The 24,639-nt window shown below is 38.4% G+C and overlaps 1 protein-coding gene across 6 annotated transcripts in view; it reads right to left on the bottom strand.

Moving 5' to 3' along the window:
• DENND1B (DENN domain containing 1B) overlaps nucleotides 1-24,639 on the bottom strand; it is a 162,019-nt gene that overhangs the window by 108,994 nt on the left and 28,386 nt on the right. For all 6 annotated transcript variants that reach the window (XM_054072747.1, XM_054072748.1, XM_054072749.1 and 3 more), the window contains exon 3: nucleotides 9,703-9,746. In XM_054072747.1, the coding sequence (XP_053928722.1) occupies nucleotides 9,703-9,746 (44 nt within the window). The remainder of the gene's footprint in view (nucleotides 1-9,702; nucleotides 9,747-24,639) is intronic.

Raw genomic sequence — 24,639 nt, 5'->3', positions numbered from 1 at the left:
CCACTTGCAAAATCCAAAGAGTATCAGGCATGAAGCACAGTTGACACTCAGGCCAAAGGCTCCTGTTTGCTTGATTTTCTTCTTGATCATCAAGAAAATACACTTTTAATGGAAAATTAACTACCAGAGTATACTACAAATAATAAATAGCTGCATTTCCATAAAATACACTTTAAAAGTCATACAATTTCAAGCATTTCAAACTCTACCCTTCACGACACTTGATACATTTCAGATTCATTTCAACTCCAAGAACATTTTGTCCAAACATATTCCAAATTTTTTTCCTCCATAAATTCTAGCATTTCACTACAAACTTCAAACTATGCATAGTAGTAATTACAAAAGAAATAAACAAACAAACAAAACAAAGCAACTTCAATTTTGATGGAAGCAGTCAAGGCAGAAGGACCCGCAGCATGCAGCAAGCAGGAAAACAGAATGAATGGTCAGAGGCAAAAAAAAAAGTGAACATTTTTAAGGCAAAAAAACCAAAAAAATAGCTAAATGGATTTACTTTAAGAATTCAAAAATGGTTTCTATTTGCTCATGGCACCATGCTGTCTGTTCCATACACGTGATTAGAGGTTGCTAGACTTTTGGGTGTACAACCAGTAAGCTTTTTTGAAAACTACTGAAGTTCTTTCAAGTCTCCCCTTCGAATCATCTGTCTGGATGCAAAAAAAAGTCTTGATTTTTCCACAAAACATTTTTTTTCAACTCACAGGCAAAAAACACAAAACTCCACCTTGTTTGAAATACCACTTTACACTTTCTGACTCCCCCAATTTTCCAATGAGCTTTCACCCAGCTACATTTCAGAAGCAGAAGCAAGCAAGAAAAAATTATTACTACAATAGTGAAACCAGGAACAGCAGCCTATGCGCGACATACGAAATCGCTCCATTTTCTGAACTAAATCCCAAGAACAAATAAGTAATGCATTAGTTACCTAGAAGCCAAGTCCAGAATCAGAGTGTCTATAAGTAGTAGGAGGTCACTCCTTGCCTAGAAAGCTTCTACAATACAAGTGGTCTGACCAGTAAATGCCCCATACTGATTTTACACAGAATGGTCAGCACCAGATCTGCAGATTGCTAATATGCAAGAATTGGTCTGCTCAAGCTGAGGAGTTAAATGGCGTCTTATAATGTCAGGTGATGCTCTTCCAGAATCAGAACTTTCCACTGATTTTTTCATAAAATGATACTAATTTTGCTGGCAACTCAGAAACTTAAAAGTAGTTAATAAATGAAGTATCGTGTAAGTAAATGAACAACTTGGGTGCCACACTGAGAGAAAATATCTGTAGTAGAGGTGACCTATGCAGATAAATAAGGTGAGACAGTCCAAAAGCTAAAGCCTTGACTGTACTCCTCCACCTCTCAGTGTGCAGCCCCTATGGGGGAAGCATGCCAGCTCCTGCAGCTGTGTCAGTGGTAGGGCAAGTTGGGGAACCGTTAGGTTGTAAAGGGTACTGAAACTGATTACATGTGTGGGCTGTTTCTTGAGCAAAAAAAAATCTGTAGCCAAAAGAAAAGGAACAGAGAAAGGAAATCCACTTCTAAGGTACTGGCAAAGGATTACCATTTCATAAGTACAATTATTTGTGATCTTTTTAATAAAGGAAACAGTTACTTCTTGTTTTACAGGCAGTGGAGGTCAAATTCTGTGCCTTACCATAACACAGCTCAACAAGAATCACTTGTTCTAACGGGTTTTGAGTACTAAAATCAGGTGTTATCGATAGTGTTAAAAAATGGGAGATGGAACAACTCCAAGACCAAAGAGGGACAAGGAAGAAGCAAATAAGCATCATTTTAAAGCACCAATATATCCCTTGTGCTACCAGATGCAGACAGATGACCATCACAAAAATTAAAACTCAAAGGACATACAATTAGATGTATTTTTTCCTCACGGATATATGCAATGTAAATTCCCTTCACCTGCGGCTGAGCCTGTCCAGACCTTCAGGCTCCCTGCTGCAGCGTTGTTGCTAGAGATTACAACAATTTCAGACTGGTGTTTCTGCATGTGACAATTCATCAGCCACTTCAGCATAAAGTCAATGAGCTTAGCTTAGACTTCTGACACAGCATAAGCCAACTCTGAACAGCTAAAAAGAGAGGGAGGCAGCAAGCCAGGCAGCACAGCCAGCTACAGCCAGGAAGATTTTCAGTTGTATCATTTTGATCCAGTAGAATAAAGCTGCCTGTGCTCAGGGAAGACACTCCCAAATCTAACCCAAGTACTCACCACACTTACTTAAAATTAATAAAAATCGTGAATAGGATTTCTCTATAAATTGAAAGAGGTCTTCCTGACTTTACTCTAAAATTCAAGAACTGATGCGCTGCATCTGCACCAGCCCAGTATGATTTTCCTAAGAGCAGCTAAATGAAGGACAAAGCACTATGCATGCACTGTAACCTCAGAGATAGGTTATTTCTCAGATGTGAATCTTTTGCTACTGCTACTTTTATCAACGACTGCAGCCAGAAACAACTTACACAAAGAAAACAGAAACTCGACATCTCTGCTTAGGGAAGAAGTAGAGTTTACCAGCCAAGCAGTTCACAATGCCTTGAAAACTTACGCAGAAGTAATGAGTACCAGAAGTATATTCTGATGAATATACTTACTTGTATGAATGTATGTCACTTGCATTGTGACACTTGCATATGTGACATACATTATGAATGTATGTCACTTGCTTGGAGCTGCTTCACCTTCATTTATTCCTTGTCCAAGATCCCAAACCATGCAGTCTTGATCCCTTCAGCTGCAGCTCACTAACAACCTTTGCTTTGCTTTTGCTGCTGGCAAAGTCCTCTATCACTCCAATTCCTGATCCCAGTCCCACTAAAGCTTGTTCATTGGCACCAGTGCACCCTTCATTTCATTATACTTGGATTATGATATTTGATCCCAGACCGTTTCCTAACATAAGTAATATATAAAAGAAAGTTATTTTATGTAACAAAACATAATTATTTTGAAGTGACACTTCAAATATCTGTAGCAGTAACAGTGAACCAATGTACCTCAAATGCCCTCACAGTTCTGCAGAAAATTATCATTAAGCAAACCAGAGCAAGAGTGAAGAACCAAACACAGTGTTCAGGAATAATACCTCCAGTACCAGCATAAAAAGAGGCTAAACTAGTTAGGATATCCCTCAAAAAGCAGCAGTAAGCTTGAAACATGAAACATAAGAGCAACGCTGAATGTAAAACAGAGGCAACATATTGGAGACTAAGATAGATGAAGGGTACTAATCAAGTAGATGAGAAAGTGTAAGGTAGCAGAGAATAAGGAATTAGGTGACATTAGACTGGAATATTCTGAGGGCAGCTGAGGTCAATCAACAACGACATCACACATGACAATTTGGCAGTCTTTCTGGAAGACGTTCCAAATCATTGTCATCACTGCTTCAGCCATCAGTTAATTTTGTCTTCTTCGGTTTGGCACATCGCTGTAGGCTGTAGGAATAAGCCAAATCACTAACAGTTATTTTCAATAGGCTGATAAAGAATATCTGGAAGACAGTCAAATATTAATACTGTACTTACTTGAGCAAAGAAAAAAAAGAACATTTCTATAAAATGTAGTTTCTCCAATATCACAGCTGTAATATAAAAAAATTGGCTAATATATGCATACAGTCTATTAAAATGCACATAATCTATTCGACTCAAAATGAAAACATATCTAACAAGTAATTCCATTCATCTGGCCCTTTTTCACCCAGCCTTAAGATATACAAATGCACGTCTTTTCACCAGAACACAGCAGCTGGGAATGAAAAGGAAAGCATTCAGATGATCATTTTCACATCATATTCCATCGTCTTTTCACCAGCTTCTCCCCAGTCTTTCTTTGAGTCCCATTCTGTTACAAGAGAGCTGCTTTTTAGATCAATTCATATTTCCATAATCCACACTGCTGTTTCTCCCTCTCCTCCCCAGGGTGGACTAACCCCTGCATCCAGAACTATGGCTTACAACCGTCATTAAGACCTATGACAATAACGAGATAACAAAAGAGCTGGTAGAGATGAGGCTTGCTAGTACCATATGCTGATCAAGTTCAACATTTTTAACTCAAAAGCTTTATAAAACAAAATTGCCACAATCCTGAATATAAGTGTACTTGATGTTACCACCTGTCCTCAGAATTTCAAGAAAGTTTCAAGTATCAAAATAAAGATTTATTCTGCCTCTGTTGAGATGAATTAAAAAAAAAAAAAAAAAAAGAGACAGAGAACGCATCTTGGAATAATTACATCTCGAATGATGTAAGGGTCTCTGTGATTCTGGGTGTTCCAGCATGTCTAGGTGGGCATTGTTTCACAGAGTATTTATCAGGATCAGAGAGATCTTTTCTGTTCACACAGTGCGGTTAGCAACTATAACTACACCTCTGAATGTTGTTCTGCCAATGATCTATCAGTTGTGCTTTCCACAGACAGAAAGCATTGCTGCCTTACATACACCGTATTCTTCAATAAAAACAATATGTATTTCAAACAAGAAGGGTCAGGAAACCACAGGAAACTATCTTAACCTGATAAAGCTCACTTACAAAGCTGCCATCACCTCATCAGGGTTAACTGTTTTCATCAAAGTTATACAGGAATTCAAGTCTCAAAATATCCTTACACTAAATGATAATGTGTAACATATAGATAAAAATATTTTCAAAAATTAGTTATCTCATTAGATTGATTCCTCCCTTTCTCATACCAATGTACCCAAATACTAATCAAACATTAATACAAAAACAAAAAAACAACCTTAACTGTTTTTAAGATTTACCGATAGAAAACCAAAAACACCAAAGCAAGGACCTATCTAGTTTGCATAAACATTTGAAACGTGTATTTAATGCCTCATCAGAATAAAAGAACAAAGCCATCAAACGCAGAAAGCCGGTGCGATGCATCCCCTAGCAGCATGCCTGCAGCCTTGAAAGAGTGTAAACAGTCTCGTACCTCCCGGGTTCCTGCTGCTCCCTTAGAAGAGCACAGAGGAACACAAAATCATCACAACTGGCTTCCACACATTATTTTGACTCAGACAACAGACTTAAGCTTGCTTCTTGAGATTTATTTTTTTTTAAATAAAACTTGTGCTGTTGTTTAAATCTTTAAAAAAAAATAATAATAGAACCTCTTTCATATTGACTTAATTAATGTAATTACTGCCATAATCCATGCACTTAAATATTCCATCCTGCAAGAAACCGAGCACTTCGACTCCAACCAGACATTCCTTTAACACAGGCTGAAGAACTTTCAGTAGTTAACGTATACATTGAAAATAGTCCGCTTTGCTGAGGGACTGCTAATATAGTAGTATCATACTTCATGGGATTTATGCCTTAAACAACTGATATTTACAGACATGCATGTGTATCTATATATTCTTATACACACAAGCATTTTCACATGAATCTGATAGATATACACGTATAACATTAGGCTTTGGCAGCTGGGTCACTACAGGATAAGGTAAGGTTTGTTGCTCAAAATTCAGTGGTGATTTTTCCATAATTAGATACATTAAAAATAAAAACCAGATGTTATAATATAAAATATGACGTAACACCTCAAAGGGTGTTACAGTAACTTCATAGAACACTGCAGAGACTCCTCATACAGGATGCCATATCCCTTACTTGTTACTCATTTGCAGGGTTTGGAAAAATCCTGACATGAAAAAGCAAAATTAGTCTGCTTGCCTGAGAAAGCAGGGTGAGAGACAACAGGATAAAGTCTGCAGCACAACTAACAGTCTAACGCAGTCTCAATTCTTTCTCAACCCACATCTTCAGCCAACAATCACTTGTCATATTTCTTATTACTAAAGCGGCACCTGGTAAGACTGTCTCTTGCCATACTAGCTACTTGTATCATCTTTCTTGTGAGATGTTTTTCACCAGTAGAGAACTGGAAGACTAAAGGAAGAAATTATGATGTGATTAGAAGGGAGAAGAATCAGATCTATTCAATGGATCCATTTGTCTGCACACCACACACTCTGGGACCTCCTGCTGACGGAAATCACTTTGGGCCAATAAGCAGCCAGATTAAAAAGCAGCAGAATTCTTACCCAGCTAAAAATAATAGTCAAAATAGCAGTAATCACTGACTTTGTAAGAAATGTTAAGACTTCACACACTTCAAAGGTTAAGACCAGACAGAAAGCAGCACTGCCTCTGGCAGGGCCACTAACCCCCACTGGTGCTATCAGCACTGTGCAATCCTTCCCTGTGCCAACACAGCTCCTTTCCCAAGAAGGTTTCAACCCAATTAAGTTACTGGGAGCTTGAGTGTTTTTATTTCCAGAACAGCTATGAACAGAGGCATACTGGAGGCATCTGGACATATCTGACATCAATAGGGCTTTACCACTGCCATGAGGAGACAGCCAGTATCAGCAAATCGCAGCTCTGCTGGGTGACACTAATTTCTGCAGAGTTATACATTTTCTTTTTCAACACTTACGAAGTATTTAATTTTGGAAGCAAAGGTGTTGGTTTTTTTGTTTCCAGATATCATAGCATAATCATTTCCTCTGTATAGACTCCCACTTGAAATTAAACTCAAGTATAACCAGTCTGAATAAACAAAATAGGAATTCCAAGGTCAAAAACATACGCACCTTTTATCACAAAAATTTCATTGAGCACAAGGGAAGATTTGAACATACTACAAGACATACAGGCATAGATATACGCATATATCTATAGGCATATACATTCAAGATGTATTTTAAATTAAAAAAACATTCAATTAAATGGCTACAACCCATTCCTCATCCAAACGTGAGCTTGTGAGGACAATCACAGAGAAGCTATATATGTTCAAATAAGGAAACTTCACATTTTTTCTAGAGTTTTGAGATTATTGAAAGCTTTTACAACACTGTCAAACTCATGTTTATAGCATTAATGCCAGTGCAACAGCAAATTGTAACTCTCAGTTCCTTCAGCTTTTGGGGTACTTTTTAATAAAGATGTTCTTGGAAATGGTAGTGTGGTTCTTTGTACTTAAAATTCTATCTAGCATGAGTTCATTGTTTAACTGAAAATCAGATCAAAATCAAACCAAGCCAACTTTACAAAACACTCCTGGCAGAGACAAGTATTTTTCATTTCCTGCCTTAAAGCAGTATTTTTTTTTCTGTTTCCCCCTTCTGTGTTTTTCCCTTTTCCTTCTTATTCCGGCACCTGAAGAATTACCAGATAGAAAATAAATGGTTTCCCTGCAGTCTTGGCAGATAAAGAAATCGACAATGAATCTTGCATATTTTTTTACGGTATCAAAACTGCACCTTAGTGTTTCTTTTCTTTAATGGACTGTGTGTGAATAAGCGATTATGACAAACCCCAAATCTCTTCTTTTTCCTGATCATCTGTAGTTCCTGTAATACATCCCATCCAAAACAGATGGGATGTTTTGCAAAAAAAGATTTTGCAAAGTTGACATTTAAGAAAAAAGAAGAGTCTAAAAAGAATAGTGCCCAGCATAAAAGCAAATGGCAGGGCAAGAATAAGCAAGAGGATTAGGGACGAGTCAGCACTGGAAAGTTCAGGCATACTGAGAGGATGAACGTCAGACAGAGGACGAATCAAAATGGCTTAGACAAGTTTTCTTTGCATTATGAAAGCAACAAAAAGGTGACATGATAAACTGTAGAAAAAATCAGGAAGAGAGGAAAATATTTTGCCCACTGTTATCACATCACTGTGCAAACAGACAGCCCTTAGATTTTAGGAAAGATGATTCTTTGGGACACATCCAAAAACTAACTCACACATTTTTTAATTTAAAATAGAAATGACTGGCAAATGGGATGGAGAGAATTCTTTTTCTTGTCTTTCTTTCTCTTTTGGTTTTTTGACTTTTTGGGTTGTTTTAATATTCTCCCCCCAAACCTTCACTGCAATTAGCCTTGCTAGTTTTAGTGAGATATCATTTTTAAAAAAATTAAATCCGGTCTAAACATTTAGGTCTCCAATCCAGACCTACCAAGTTCAACACGCACACATACACATGCACACAAAAGGCTTCTGCTGATTTCACTGGACTGCTCTGCTCAGGGCATGGCTACAGAAGCTGCTACACATTCTGTTCAAATCCAGTGGTACCAATAGGAAAATTTCCCTTGCAAGGATGAGGATTAAAACATAGCATTTTCCATGAACACAAGTAATTCACCTGAAACACTGGCTTCCCTACATCACTCAGGCACAGGTTTTTCAGAGCCCAAGGCAGAGAGCTGCCTGAGGACTCTGGTTTTTATAGATGAGATATGTTTATTGCATCTTTGTATGATTCCCCTCCAGTCTTTAGTGGGCTTCATCTTCTAATCATTTTTCTACACCAGCTGTTCTTTGAATAACCTTCGACTTACTGAATAAGCTCCCATTTTTCTTCACACATAATTTCCTTCTTTTTTTTTCTTTTTTTAAGATCAAGTCTTTCACAGGCGAAAGAAAAAGAACAAAACAGACTAGAAAAAAGAGAATTTAAATGACAATGAAGATGATCATTCTGCAGCCAGGAAAATTATCAAAACTTGCTGGATGTCCAGCTAAGAACATGTAACTGCACACTTTGCTCTACCATTTATCACTATCTTATAAGCTGCACATTTCTGACTGATGCTACTCCATAACCATACATTCTACTTTCTATGTTTGTATGTTTATTCCTTTCATCATGAATCATCTTATTACTGTCTTTATAGAATCTCGTGTTATTGACTAAAAAAAAAAAAATTAACAATTTATCAAGATCTACTGTACAAAATTATTTCCAGAACATACATTGTGGCGCTATTACCAATGAAGAATATGTTTGACTCAGTGTCACTCTAAAATGAAGATCAAAGAGAGACATTGAGTGAGAGATATTTATTTTATTTAGTGGTTTTACGTGTTTTTGTTATGAAAATAAAAATATTTCCACAGAAGAAATTCACCTAAAGTTGCTGAACTTCAATAAAATAGTCCAGGAGAAAAAAAAAACCCACACTAATTACTAGCTTTGCTATCACTACAAACAGTGAAATAATCCATATTCCTGTGTGTATAAACTTTCCTTTGAGGATTAATTATGGATAGAAACTAGGATTTTCACGCTTTAAAAATGAGTAAATTCAGATCATTGACTCTTATATGGGTCTGACAGGTCTGAGGATTATTTTTTTTTTCCCAAGCACATAGCTAGGGTATCTACCTGCAAAATACCGTTACATAAATATATAAAATTTTGCATTGTAAAGGATTTGGACACACAGGTTCTGGCATTGAAAGAATATATACGTGCTTTTTGTTTCTGGTGTGTTTTGTTAGCACAATTTATAACATCAACGTTTGTCAAAGTTTTCTTGATAAATTTCCAACATTTTCAATCTAAAACAGATAAAAACCCAGTGCTTCCAACAGAAGCAGCTTATAAAATATGCCATAACAAAACTAAGGTGACACAGAGAATTAGTACGATGCAGAGTGCTCTACAGCTGCTATTGCATATTCCTGTCAGAAAGGCACTCTAATCACCGAGCCACCAGTTGGGTGAAGACTAACTCCTCGCTATCATTAGCATCTGCCTCTCCACAGCTGAATAGGAGAGCTTTTTTATTATTATTCTAACATAAAAAAAAAGTTCAATCTCATGTTTCCAACCTGGTCTCCAAAGTCCTCCGGGAACTTCCACAGTACCACTGGATCTGTAAATAATTGACAGACAGCATTAATCAGAGGCAAAGGAACAAAGTATTACAGTCAGAGTACATTAATATTAAAGAGAGGGTCAGCTTAGAATCAAGCTTTGAGGCCAGTGCAAAAATATGTCTAAAAACTAAGGAAAAAACTAGATTATTAAAAAGACTTATTTTATATTTATGAAACTACATGTTTATTGTTATGGTAGCAGGTTATAATGTACTGAACCATTTTCACATTCAGTTCTTGCATTTTAACCTTTGACTGTTTTTAAGCATGTGTTCAATTTTTACATTTTGATTTAATTAAGAAATAAAGTGATAGGAAACCTTTTTCCACATGAGGAAAAAAGGATGTAAAATAAGAACAGGAAAAAAAAAAGGTCTCTATGAGGCATAGAAAAGCGTAATTTGTGATCTTAAAAATACTACAATGTAAGCAGCACTCTCAAGAAAGACTTTAGAAGAGCTGTCACATTTGAATATTTTCATTCAGAGCCATTTAAAATCAGCATTTCAAAAATATCTTAAAGTTTTCATTAACATATTATAAACTGTTAATTATCAAAATAATCAGTGTTAATTAGGCCATATATCAGTCTACAATTAACATTATTTTGAAGGCTTCTAACACAACAACTTGAACCTAAACCTTTCAACAGAAACCAAATTCCACTCTACATTCCCCTAACGGTTTTAATCTCTAGTGACACAAAACCTTCCCGAGGTGCTACCAGTACACAGTATCTCAAACACCCACCAAGTTTCACAGCACTTCCACAGCACCCCCATTTGCCCCTGGCCTGCTGACGATGAGCTGGAGACCGCAGCCAGCATCTCTCCTTCCCTCTGGGCTGGATGTTAAACCGGGGCTGGACCATGCATACTGAATATGTTGCAAAATTCAACTTGTAAATCAACTCAACCTAATTTTGATCTAATTCAAATCTAATTTAGATTTTAGATCAAAGTGCAGCCATTTGACTCTTATTGGACAAGCACATTTTTGGTCCCGAGAACATCTGGGGAGGGTTCTGCAGCTTTTAGGAAAACACATGTGCTTTGCACAAGGACTCTTGCTTCACCTGCTGAAGGGAGCAAGAACTTCTCAAGGCAGACATGAAACAAAAGATAAGATCCTATGTTTATAAAAATAAGAGAGACAATAAATACAGTTACTTAAAACAGAGACTTTTTCCCCATCTATTTAGTGTGTATTTATATCACAAACACATCTGTGTAATGATGAGATACAAGAGTCTAAATATATGAGTGTTTATACTGTAAGGGATCTTTGATTTTTATTCCAAGTTAGTATCACAAAAAAACATAGTTGTTATAGGTCAGCAGTGGTATCCAACAAATGCAGTGAGCAGCAAGCATGGGAACAGATATCATCAATGTTAAGTAATTCAGAAATTACTAATTAAAAACCACTGGAAATTGTGCAGAATCACACAAATATCTTAAAAGAGCTTGTAAATCTAAGGCCCCACGTCCACAAACATTTCAAGCATAAATGTCTCTGCAAATAAGCAATCCTACTGCACTCCCACCACCTGGTGACCCTGTCCCATCGTCTCTCTCGTGCTGGTGCAGACAATCCCGCAGTGACAAGGTGAACCACGTGAGAGAACTGACCAATTTCAAACCAAGCGTCTGAAATTTTTCATGTCAGTGTCAACTAGATCAGTTCCCCAAAACCCTTGGTTTTGTGCCAGAAAAAAAAAAGGAAGGAAAACCAGGGGACTTGTGGTGGAAAGAAAGCAGGACTGCTTCACCCAGCAGCAATCTGGCCTTAAGCATTTGCTAGACCTCATGAAACGCAAGTTCATTACTAGCTACATCAATTCCCATTTCTTATCATCTTGTTCATTTCTTATCATTTCTTGTTCAGACATTCCTAAGCCTTACTATAACATTTGTGGTTGCTTCTATTGCAGAACCGAAAGCTACTGCCTGTGCATAAGTGCATGGAGTGTTGTGCAGCACAGCAGGCTGAGGGAGCATCGCCAGGGAGGAACCAGCCTGGCAAGCTCCCCTCTTCGTCACAATGAAGTCAGGCAGATTATTTCACCAGATGTGAAGCACAGTTACATGAGAAACATTAAGCATATTGAAAGCTTTAGCAACACTAAGAAAATCATAAGGCCTTCTGATACTTTGCAAAATGTTTAATGTATAAACATCTAAATTGGAAAGAAAGGCAATTCCCTTCTTTCACCGTTCTTAGTGGAAGTGTAACTGCCAGACTTGAAACAAGGATGCAGACTACAAGAGCAAAACCAAGTGTAAATTTAAAAAGTCACAATCCGGAGCAAAGTACAATCTCAGAATTAAGCAAAACTAGGCTCTAGATAATCTGGGATTAGAGGTCAAAAAAATGAGTAAAATTCCCACCTCAGTGAGGTGCCAAAGGAGCTGCACAGCATTTCACAGGAGCACCCATTACGTACTGTAACAACATCAACAGCTCCAGTAACTTCTTTTACTGTCCTGAAATGCTAACACATATCAAACCTGCAACTATTACTTAGTGTCCTGCTCAGTTTGTGATCTTCATATTATTACGGTGCTTCTGAACTACTTTGGTCTCATCTGAAACAACGAAAACAACTCTGAAGTAAATTCCAGCTCACTGAAGCACGGGTATGACAACATTTATTTTCATATTATGAAAGGATACTTATATCATGAAAGGACAATTAAGTTCATGTGATCTAAACAGGCAGAATAATGCTCTAAAAAATCTTTCATGAAAACAAAAAGAGCCATCATTTAAAAAAATATTCACAACTCAATTCAAAAACAGTATTAAGTACAACACTCAGCAAAACCCAGACACCTCCAAGACTTGTCCAACTGCTTTGAGCTGGGTTTTGCAGTTGTTATTCCTGGGCTTCAAACCATTATTTTAGTAGCTACTTGCCGTACTTTCATTAAGTAAGAAAATCTGATGTGACTCGTGCTTCAAAAAGTAAGGTTACTGCACACTTTCTGTGCCTCCACTCTCTGAAACTAAACCCTAACACCTACAAAAAGCCTTGGGATTTTATGACAATTATCCTACTCAGGGACTGAGCTTTTTTCAAAAGATTATATTTGTTTCCGCTTTTGAGGCCAGGCTCAGGCACACTAACACATCATTGTGGCAACTTCTCACAACTACTGCAGAGGACTAAACAAAAAGGTACTGATTTAAAATCAGAAAAAGTATAATCCAATTCTGCTACAGTATGCACTTTACCTTCCGATTTACAAAGGCTGAATTTTCTCTTCCCTGAGGATTACTTTCCAGATACCCCATCTGATCTGGCAATGTTTGGTCAATTTTTTGCTGATTTTATGAGTCAGAGGATGAGAATCCCTCGGTTGCAGAACCACTGAGCTACTCCTCATTTTCTTTTTCTAGCAGACTTTAGGACAAATGCTTTGCACCAATTCCAAGTAAATGCAGTAGGTAAGAGGCAGCTGTCAAGCACACATCTCGAACACTGCGTGTGTAAACGTGTTCACTGTTGCGTGTGCAAATAGATATACGCAGATAAAAGTATCACTCCTTCCTATGTCTACTGCATCCGGGACAGATATTTCTTACAGAAGCACATCTTAGCACATGCAGTAACACTTGGAACTCCTTCGGTAAATATCCTACAGAACTGGAAAGTAGACATCTTAGGCATGAATATCTCACACTTCGGCAGCTCATGCATACATTGCTATACATAGCTGGTGAAATTTGATTTATTTGACTACACTTGCATCATCTGTGATCATGTAAGTCTGTCCATACATATTTTAAAAGAAGGCTTTTTATGAGAAGATTCAGAAAGAACCAGCTAAGCCCCTGAGATGCAACTCTTGGTACAAGTTGGGAGACAGAAAGGTTTGTTGAGGGACCAGAAGAGTACAGTACACTTGACACAAAGAGAAAAGCAAGTCACACCTAAAGCTTAAAAACACAAGTATTCAAAATGTTGCCATCTAGAACTGCTCCACAAGGAAAGTGCTAAAAGAAGAGGAAAACATATTCATATTCCTCTCCAAAACCTACTCCCAAACAACTAACTTCATAAATCACATTACCTATATTTTTATATGGATAACTTCTAAGAAATTTTAACTTCTGTAACTAATCTAAGCATATGTAAAAATACTTTTTCTCATGACAAGAGCAGATAAGCAATGCATTCAGAACTATGAAAAGTAAGAGAGAAAGCTTTCTAAATGTTAACTCACAAAAATTCAGTAGTTAAAAATACTGTAAAAATACTCCCCACAATCATTAAACTTGCAGATTATAAATGTCATCTGAAAATACAGCAGGATTAGCTAGTTAGCACACGTTCAGTTTGGTAGCGGAACAGAAATTACAAACGTACTGACAAACATCATCCCAGGTATCTCTCTTGATAGCAAGAATGAGTAATTTCAGACAGGAAAACACAGCTAAGGTAAAATGAAATGGGTTAATTAAGAAGTCCAATATTCTGCCTGCAGAGGAGGAATCTTCATCTCTGCAGGTTTTATAGAGCACGATAGACAAAAAGACTGCCAAGCAGAGCTGGTCATGTCTTGGGACAGAGGAACGGACTGCATGACTGCTCAGTATCCCTCCAGATGTATTTTCTCTGAAGATGTAAAGATATGCATTGGAAAAAAGCTGTCAGTGCAGAGGGGAAAGAAGAGACTGGGGCCAGGAGTTATGGGGGTGGAGAAGAAACACACTGAGTAAAAGCAAGGCAGCAAAGCAAAGTTTATTGCAGACACTTCTTCTTTCTTGTCTGGAAAAAAAAAAGCAAGTTTCATATTGTTTTTTTATGCGAAAACAAGAATGTAATTAATAAAGCTAGAATGATATAGCATTATCTCAGGGAACAACTTTATAAACATATTTACACAATAAGCAGAATTGATTTTGTTAGAGTAAGTAGTTCTCAGCAATAAAATAAAAAGTTCTCTTTAGCTGTCTAAATCTAGTTTATAATGCTGCTACTGCTTAAAGGCAAAAATCTGCTGCATACTTAAAATAATTGATCAAAACTTACAACAGTAATCATAGTGATGCTTTTGTACCAATAAAGTATTTTATTACAACAGTGATTCAGAAACAAAATAGGAGATGAACTGTAATTGCAACCCAAGCGTTTTCACAGATGAAATTATCTGATGAAAAAAACAGCATTCACATAAAAAAGATTACTTTTTGTAAGACTTCTGTATATCATCTCAACATCTGCTTGTTAACAGCTTCATACATGAGGTGCCAGAGGTGCAGCAGGAACAGGAGGTACTGCTGTAAAGAAGATCCGAGTGCGACAGTGGTCTTTAGCTCCCAGGTTTGGGGGATCAAAGTGAAGCACCCACCAGCAGCAGGAGGAAAAGCAAGATGCCATGGAAAAGGGGACAGAAGGGAGTTACAGTACTATCCAAGCATCAGTAATCAAAAGAAAGAACAAGGACAAAATATATTGAAGCAACTTCATAAAAAAAGTGAAACTAAGGAACACTCACTAACTTCTCTGGCACTTAAAACCTGTCAGATTAAAGACAATATGCAAATGAGGGTGCGCTGTAGAAAATACTTAAAAGTACACTTCTATGCAAATCATGCAGTCCACATTTTTTTTTTCTCATCAAAAGAATACTGACTGAAAGAAAACTTCTACAGGACCATTAAGCCTGTTCTTACTCTAACTATTCCACAGAAAGCTTATTGCAGAATGCAATCACACTCCTAGCCTTTTCATAAAAGCAAATGAAAACTCATTTACAAAATTATATCAAATCTTAACAATCCAGCACCTTCAACTTCTTTACTCACACCTTGACCACAGATGTGCCTTTCTAAATCACCACCACAGTTTCAAACAGTTGCTACTTCAGCAAACTAGCAAATGAACACAAGGCAAAACAACACTGCACGGACACAAGTATGTTCCCCTGGGAAAGCTGACTCCTTCCAGACAAAGACCAGTAACATTCAGTGCTTGACCACTGGCCGCTTTTAGAGTTAAATACTGAAACTTGACAGCAATCGCTGTTACAAGAAAAAGTTAACGAGTTTCAGGCATTAGATTTGCCAGCTTTTTCTGCCACATAGTAATACACTTGAGATTTTCCTGGGTGTTCAGATGTTTACACAGTACCCTCAGCAGCATGTTTGAGCAAGGTGCTGAACATAGACTGGCTTTTCAAAATACTCCACAATGTAGCCACAACGCAGAAGCCCAGTGGCTCCTGTCCTTCTCACCCTCCCAATACCGTTGGCCTCTGCTTTGCCTTCAACGGATTGCAAAGCTAATAATTATTTTGAAAGTTTAGCCAGGCAGTGGAGGTACCTGACTCTCACTGGCACGGTAGGAGATATTTGGAAACACTCGCAATGTTTTTCCCTTTAACTCTTCTCATGCAAAGTGTGAACTAAAGGGCAACAGTGTCAACAAATAGACCCTAATACTGTCCTTTAAGAAATGGAAAATGGAAAACAACACTTTAGTAGCCTTCCTCAGTTACAGTCAGAGTAGCTGTCACCTCCAAGTCTTCACGGTTGCATACTTGAAGGTCAGAAATGTGGTTTTATTTATCAGCAACTTTTCAGTCAGGTTCAGAAACATCATTATGAAGACTGACTCCAGACCTGTAAGATTAAAAAGTCTTCCTCTCATAAGGAAGCTTTTCCTAAGGAAACTGCTCTTAGCAGTAGCTGACTGTAAGCTGGGCAGGCTTTCAAGTTAGCTGAAAACTGCATCATAGTTTAAAATAATTTCTGCAGGACTTATGCTTGAAAAATGCCCTGAATTACAAGTAACTCAAATTACTTACAGACTTATCAAGAGGCTCATAACTTATCTGCATCTTTCCACAGACATGTAACTTAAGGAATGGTTTCAGGGTACCTGTGCACACACTATGTCCATGGACATGGAAATTCAGAATTTTGTTTCTAGTGCATGGGAAAATAGACACAATCAGCAGCTGTAGGAGTCACCTGGTCTCCTTAAATGAGAACCACACATACCACATTCTTCTCTACACCATACAAACACAACTCTGTTTTGAAGTCAGTGGGTTCAGCTCAGTCAGCTACTAGCAGCATGACAACATCATGGCAACTCCAGAGTCTCTACATGCAGGTCACTACTACCCCAGCAAAGCATTAACAACTCACAACCTGCATTGAAACGCGTGAATCTGACATGCATATGTCACACTGTAAAGCCACACAACTGATTGATTGACTGCAAAGTTTACCATAGAATTGTTTTCAAGTACTTCTACATTTAAGTTACATGATAACAGTTCCTTGAAGTACTCAGAAAAGCAAGGACATGAAAACAGTGCTCAAACACTGAACTCCAACTAACCATGTGCAAAGTTCAGCCTACCGCACTGTAAATATGTGGGGCTTTGATGACACTACAGGCATCGGACCTGACGGTTCCTCTCATATTTCCAACTTCCTTGTATGTAACACACTCAAACTAGGAAATAAGTACTTTTTCCCTCTTATGAGCAAGTAGATGGTTAAAACTTCTAGCCACAATTTGCCATCTCCTTCAGAGCTGCAGGTCAATTCCTTTTTGCCCAAGAATTTGTTACCACTGAAGGACAGAGCAGTAAGTCATTTCAGCTAACCAGGGATAGAAAGAAAGGGTCCTTTGGCTGCAATGCTATTAGCCATGCTTCAGGATAAGACCTTAATCAGGGTGAAAGTTCATTGCACAGATAGTGCACAGATAAAATGAGTATGTTCAGCCTTCAATCGGTGTCTTTACAAGATAAGCAGGAGTTTCTTATACTCACTAAGTCTTTGGAATGAGCTTGTAAAGTGTGGCAACAATTGTCTGCCTTTTGGAGCCACAGTATTATTTTTAATATTCTTGGGTTTAACTTGTAAACATGAGCGAATTACAGCTCATGAAAATAAGGATCTAAGAACTAAAGTATCAAAAGAACAAACAAGTGAGCACCATATACACCTTAAGTAATTGGTAATGTTTGAGGGAGGTTTACAAAACACAATACTTTGTTCTGCTGTCACTGGGTCCCTTGTTCAAAGAAGTTGCAAGGAGACAGGCTGTGCAGTTATCTAATGAAATGAACAAGAACTGAAAACAATAAGACTAAGGTCATTCAGCTTTGCAAAGAAATACAAGCGCTACATCCCACCCTGTAAGGATGACACACTCACTACAACCCCGTGCCAACAGACACATTGTGCAGTGTTTTGTTTATTTTAAATGAAGGTAAAGGACTTTAAAATTCTTCAAAAACTATTTGGGGCTACATGACATTTTCTTACACTAGTGATGCAAAAGTGATTTTGAAAAAGATCTAGAAAAGTTCAAGTACATTATTACCAAGCAATATATACTGAATAAATCAGAAAGAAGCAAACCTCCTGCACAGCCAAGCATGTTGGAGGTGGCCCATCACCTGGCTCTCCTGTGTCAGAGATGTCTGACCAGAGACAGAGAAATACATTTTATCTCACCAGGTAAAACATTATATTTGTTTTATGGAAACCACACAGACTAAAAAAAGAAATCAAAAAGGTCTTGGCACATGACAAAGACTACATCTCAGTATCTTATGGATGCTCGAGTTATTGCTCTGTAATTCCTTAAATACAAACCTGTTATCAGCTTGGCCATGAACCTAAGGGATATACGTGACCCTGTAAAGCAAACTGCCTGGTTGCAGGAAAAACAAAATAATATTCAAGCCATTTTTATAAGTATTTTTCAAAAATAATAAAAAAAAAAATCTTACATGCCTAAAAAAATAAAACTAGGTAAATAAGTAAAAACTTCAACTGAAATCTTAAAGCTTCTGCAAATTTTTTTTCGAAGCAGAAGTTACTCCAGTCCTCTTGTTTCTTTAAGAAAAAAATAACATTTTGGGGATGTCTCTCTTGGCTAGAGAAGATATTATCTATTTACATCACTTCTTGCCTGAACAGCGCAGCAACATTCCTTCCGCTTTCCTGGTTAAGACATACTGGTCACAGCCCAACTGGTTAATACTTAAGAGCAGGACTTCCCTGTAAATTATGCCCTTTGCCTTAAATACCAACCAGCATAAGCAGTAAAATGTGATGATTCAATAGCTTACAGCTTGACAGGACAGAGCAATATTGGAATATCCCAATAATACATTGGAATAATAGAATATATAACATTATCATGGAATGCATAATATCATAATCTGACTTACAAAGGTAAGTGCACTATATATATTTAGCATATCAGTAGACAAATGTTGCTCTCAAACATCCTCCACTAATGACTCCTCCCTTTGCTTCAGACAAACTGCTCCCAAAGAGGAGAAATACTCCCAAAATTGAAGTATATAAAAGTTATCACGTGGAAAGCATAAAGACAGAAAAATATTGTGTTTTCTTCTGTGTCACCTTCCCTCCGTCCTTGCTTCCTACTCTGCTTGCTATCTAAATGTTCTCTATTTGGCAGACACATGAAAGAGGAACGTTGTCTCTAAGCCACTGGCAAAACCACCGGCTGTCACTGGCTTTGGACGCAGCACATGAAGCCTGCAGGAAGGGGCTGTCTCCCCCCTAAGCAAACCTCCTCCTTTCCCATGAGACTATTGCAAACAAAGCTGAAACTGGAATTGGCAACATGGCAATTCTTCAGGCACTACGGGCTGGCCTGTGTTTTTTTTCCTCCTCCCAGAGGCCTTGCCTTCAGCAAGCGCAGGGGGGAAGGAAGGTAAACTCAAACAGCTCTTAGCACGTGCAGGAACAGAGGGCAGTGACAAGCATAAAGGTGTGAAAACTACTGCCTCTGATACTTGAACACTTCTGATTTGTGGAAGGAGGAAGACCGCTGTTCTTGAAATGGACCATCCCTGATATGTAGGGACCTTCCAGCAGCAGTGAAAGCACTATCATCTGTATTGCTAGACATCATTCATGATACAGCGTTGCTCGTCTCACAATACAGACCCTGCTAATGTCTTCTGAAAGCACAACACATAGGGGAATAGCTGTTCATCTGCCCAGGTAAACACTGATCTAGCATACACCTGTACTAAGGCAGAGGGCCTTCAGGAAAAGATACACAAGAAAATCCAAATCAAGAGGACTTCTTGGCCAGTCCCCAGCCTACTTCATCCTCTGTGTCAGCTCAGACCTACCTCTCTGGGGACTGGGTGAGCCCTGCAGAGCCAACCCCACCAACACTGTCACTGCAACCAAGGACAGCTACAGTGAGAAGGGTTTAGGCTTTGCTCATTGCTTTACTTCTAGAATACTTGTGCCATTTCAATTAATTAGTACAGATACTGCTGCATTGTATATTCGCTCCATCTCTATGATCACACTGTGAAACAAGGCTGGAATTTCTGTAGCGATACTCAGTTTATGTGTGAAAGAGAATGAATGTAATTCCATGTTACAAAAAACATAGTCTCAAATTCTCTATTTTTATCCTGTTTTCATTCTCCCAATACAATTAACGTTGTCTATATGAAATTCAAACCTTCCAGTTTTGCTCACTGGCTACAGTAGGGAGGGATGGAAGCAGAGTAGGATTGGCAACTGGGATCTGGCCTGGCTGCTTCCTACTCCTCAGAACATCCATGGCACCACAGTTGAAACACATCTGAATGCGAATGCTTTAACTATATCAGAAAACATTTCATAATTTCATAAACACACTACTCTGCTACAAATTAAATTAAAACAATCATATGCATTCTCAGTTACACAAAACTCTGAAACCATAACCATCACACTGATTAGCCGTAGCCTAAGTATACAGTTAGCTGTATGTGTAAACAGCTCATGAAGTTAAAATAAATATCATTTAAAACTAGATATTTTCTAGCCTATTTTCATTCAGCATTCATTTTTATCTTGTTTTTTTCATGACACATTAAACCAGCATAAAGATGAAGGAGCACTGATCAATAAGCACAAATCTTTTTTTGCCTTTGCTTTCCATCTTATACCAAATCCATTTTAATACCGTTGGGGGGGAAATAAACTCATCAGTCACCTGATGGACTAATTCAAAACTTAACCAAACAAGGCTAATGGGTGAGAATTGAATTGAAAACACCTTGACAAAGAAAGCAATTTCTTTCCTTCGCACTCCTCAAAAGCTGTGGGTGATCATTGTAATCGAACCATCAGCAGCGAGGGGCCATCCATCCCAAGGGCCCTCTATGTGAGCAAGAATCAACAACAAAAAATTTTAGAGGCTGGCCCACATGCATTCACCCCAATCCATCTATGACAGGCAGCATGCAGCTGAAAATCAATGTTTTGACGTTTTTCACATACCAAACCTTAAAAGTCAACACTAAACTTTTGATAAGAACAAAACAGAAAAGTAGGTTAAGAGGTTGCTTACAGAGAGATCAGTGTTACTCAAACAGCTCATAGAACTCCAATCAGCTGATATTTTCACTTTGTCATGAAACACTTCTGGTTTAGTATCCAATAGCCATGTTCAGGGAGAAAAAGAGTAGAGAAAACAACCTTTACACTACCAGTTATGTTATGAGTCCCCTCTAGGACTAGTCTGTTCAGATAATTAAGATATTCCAGTCACTCACCAAACCACCTACACAGAATCCCCAAACCTTGGGGGTTTGCCACCAAAAACAAAGAAAACATTAAGAAAGGGTCTCCCAGAAATTTCCGAGCCAGTGACTGCACGCAATGCATGCTGAGAGCAAGGGGTTCAGGCTGACCCAGCAGAGGCACTGTGGCTCTGGCACCTGACGTCCTGGGGAACAGAAACCCCTCTGATTCCCACCAAGGACCTCCCAGGAGAGGAGCACAGGCACAGCACATCCCTCCCAGGCATGCTCCCAAACCAGGTACTCTTCCCCCACTAAACCTTTCGAAGAGGAACAATATACATGGCAGTAAGCTAATGTAATTAGCAATCTTTAGTAAAACAAACTCTGACACAGCTGCACCTATCTGCGCCTTTGTCTCCAACAACTTCAAAAGTGAAGAGGCACAACGCAGTTACAGACAGTAGCAAGAAAAAATGTTATATGATATTCTTTTTTGTTCGGCTTCACTAACAGTATTTGTCCCTTTTGGCTTCAGCAGACCTAGACCGTGGGCCCAGCCAGCAGTGCAACACGCCAGGAATTAAAAGACATACACTGATTTTCAGTCCTGCCAGCTATCTGCTGTGTGACCTCAAGTAAGTCATTTCAGGTTCCCAAGTATCAAAAGAACCTGGAAAAAATGCATTATTTTTTATTAAGAAGAACATACACACACATAAAACAAGGCCATTTCCATGCAAGCCCAGGGTTAGTTAAAGTACAAATAACACATGCATATAGGGCAAGCAAAAGCAAGTGGATGGGTTTTCTCACAGGTGTTTACAGTTACTCAGGTCAGAATTCCCAATTATGTGCAAAACAGGGGATGTAAACGTATACAATACACATAAACAATATACATAACCAGAATGGTATTGGGGCTTGCTGCCCTGGAGGCAGGAGATCTGGGTTCCAGTCTCTACAAGTTCCTAATTTCAAAGCACATTGAACATCTAGGAGACTTGCCAAGACATTTCTTGATATCATATACTTTGGTGATAAAACAGAACAGTTAAGTTTCTCTACTGATTTCTACAGTACTATTTATTCAAAACAGCAAAGCAGGAGGGTGACATCGATGCAGGATTATAATTTACATCTCATTACAAAGTAACTGTGAGCGGTCACAGTGCAAAACTACTTCATTTTATGAAACCTCAAATCCTGATGCCTGCTTCATTCAGTGGGATATCAAATAAATAGCATACAAAATAGTGAAAATTAAGTTAACAACGTGATAATAGCAGACAACGCACTTCACTCTAATAGAAGCTAAAGTTCAAAACAACACGCTGCACTCACATGGCCCACATGGGGTCAGAACTCAGCACACCCTTTGTAAATTGAGCCTTTCTGGAAGGCAAGGTCAGGAGCCACCTTCCTGCATTTCAGCAGCCTACACTCAAACCAGCTGCCCTACAAGCACGAGAACATATGTCAGAAGTGGTCACTTCAACAAAGGCACCCTGCAAGGCACACAGCAACGCTGCTGGGTGGGAGCCCAACCCAGGCCCAGCTGCCTCACTGACAGGAATGCCAGGGTACACCAGCTGCACCGCAGGCTCTGCCTGCTCAGTGGTCTGGTGCAGTGGTCTGATGCACAGCAGCGGCCCAGGGAGTGGTCACTGCCACTTGGGGTAGAAGAGAGAAAACAGATCTGTGCGCACTCGGAAGAGCAATGTGGTGTTTGGAGATGGACAGATAGGACTACAGGAAGGGAGTGTTACCGAGAGATGGGCCATCCATATATTTGAACTGAGTGTTTCTGCCTCTTAAATAATGAAGGTCTTAATTTTACTTTCCAAAGAGCAGAAAGAAGTGACATGAGGACAGGGAAGCTATGAGTGATGCACAGGTATGCAGCAGATATACAGCAGTCAAAAATATTAGCAAGGGGAAAAATGGTATTATTATTATTGATGTGAAAGAATGAGGAATGACTTATTAATAAATCAAGAACAGCATAAATTAAGGTTACGTCTCATCTGAAAACATCAATTTACCAAATAAATCTGATGCTAATATTTCAGAATGCACCTATAAACCTGCACAACAATAACAGCCATCAACACAGAATACACAAGGAGCTGAAATATATTACACTGCATGCAATATCATGTATCATATTACATTAATCTGTAAGAAATTTTTCATAGAAAGGCCTCCTCTCAACCACTGCCCTTCTCTCACTGTACAATTTCTCAGTGTTCAGTGTTTGCATAAAAGGATTACAAGCTATTACATCTTACACATCTTGGAAGGGCTGTATGATTCAAGCATCCATTTTGTATGTATTTCTCCAATACTTTCCTTGACATAGACCCTTACACAAACCTCAGGTTACCTACAAGCCCCACATCGCTAATCACTTCCAGGCATTTTACACCCGTACTCTGCCCTCCCCTAAGTTCTCCATCTCCACCAGTAAGACAGTACAACTTCACCACAGGAGGGCTTAAAAGGAACCTTAGCAACCTGATGTAGTTGAGGATGTCCCTGCTCACTGTAGGGAGGTTGGACTAGATGATCTATAAAGGTCCCTTCCAACCAAACATTCTATGATTCTACAGGAGGATCTGAATGGTCAGTACAGTTTGATAACAATTTGGTAACAACCTGGAGTTTTTCTCTTTATTCTCCTTCTTGTTCCTCACAACAAAAGAAAATTCACCTCTAGGAGAAAGAATTCTGCTCTATGTATGTGAAACCTAGACAGTAACAGTGTACAGCTGAAATCAATGCTAAAGGCTAGTAATTTCTCATCTAAACACAAATTAAAGTCCTAACCCCAAGAAAAGATAGGCCCCAAGAGAAGTACCATTGTCTTATTGGTCATTTATCAGGAAAACAAAAAAGCTAAGAATACTAACCACAGCTGCCAACTTCCTTGTAAGACATAAGAATTTACAGAAGTACTGAAGTGCTTTCAGAGCAGCAAATTCTTGTGATTAAAATTATATTATGCTGCAGCATGAACTCAATCATTACCATGTGTGTGCACATCCTCATCACAGAAACAGCTTCAATATGCAGCTAGATAATGAGAGAAATTTGTTTTGCTTTAGATACCGATTCTATTTATTTTATTAAATGAAGTCTAACCACAATCACCATGCCGACACTTTCAAAATCAATGGAAATCTGATGCTTTTATAAAATTAAGTCTATGTAAATCAAGGTATCTCCTTATAGCACCTTTTAATTAATTGTTTTGAATATCAGAAGAAAACATAGAGGGTATGAAAACACTGAGTGCACCTTTCAAGTAGAAAAACCATACTCCTCTCTCAATCAACCCTTAGATACA

This window comes from Cuculus canorus, chromosome 8 (genome assembly GCF_017976375.1).
Source record: "Cuculus canorus isolate bCucCan1 chromosome 8, bCucCan1.pri, whole genome shotgun sequence".
NCBI lineage: Eukaryota > Metazoa > Chordata > Aves > Cuculiformes > Cuculidae > Cuculus > Cuculus canorus.
Note: the sequence above shows the minus strand (reverse complement) of the source record. Positions and strands in the feature narration are given on the sequence as shown.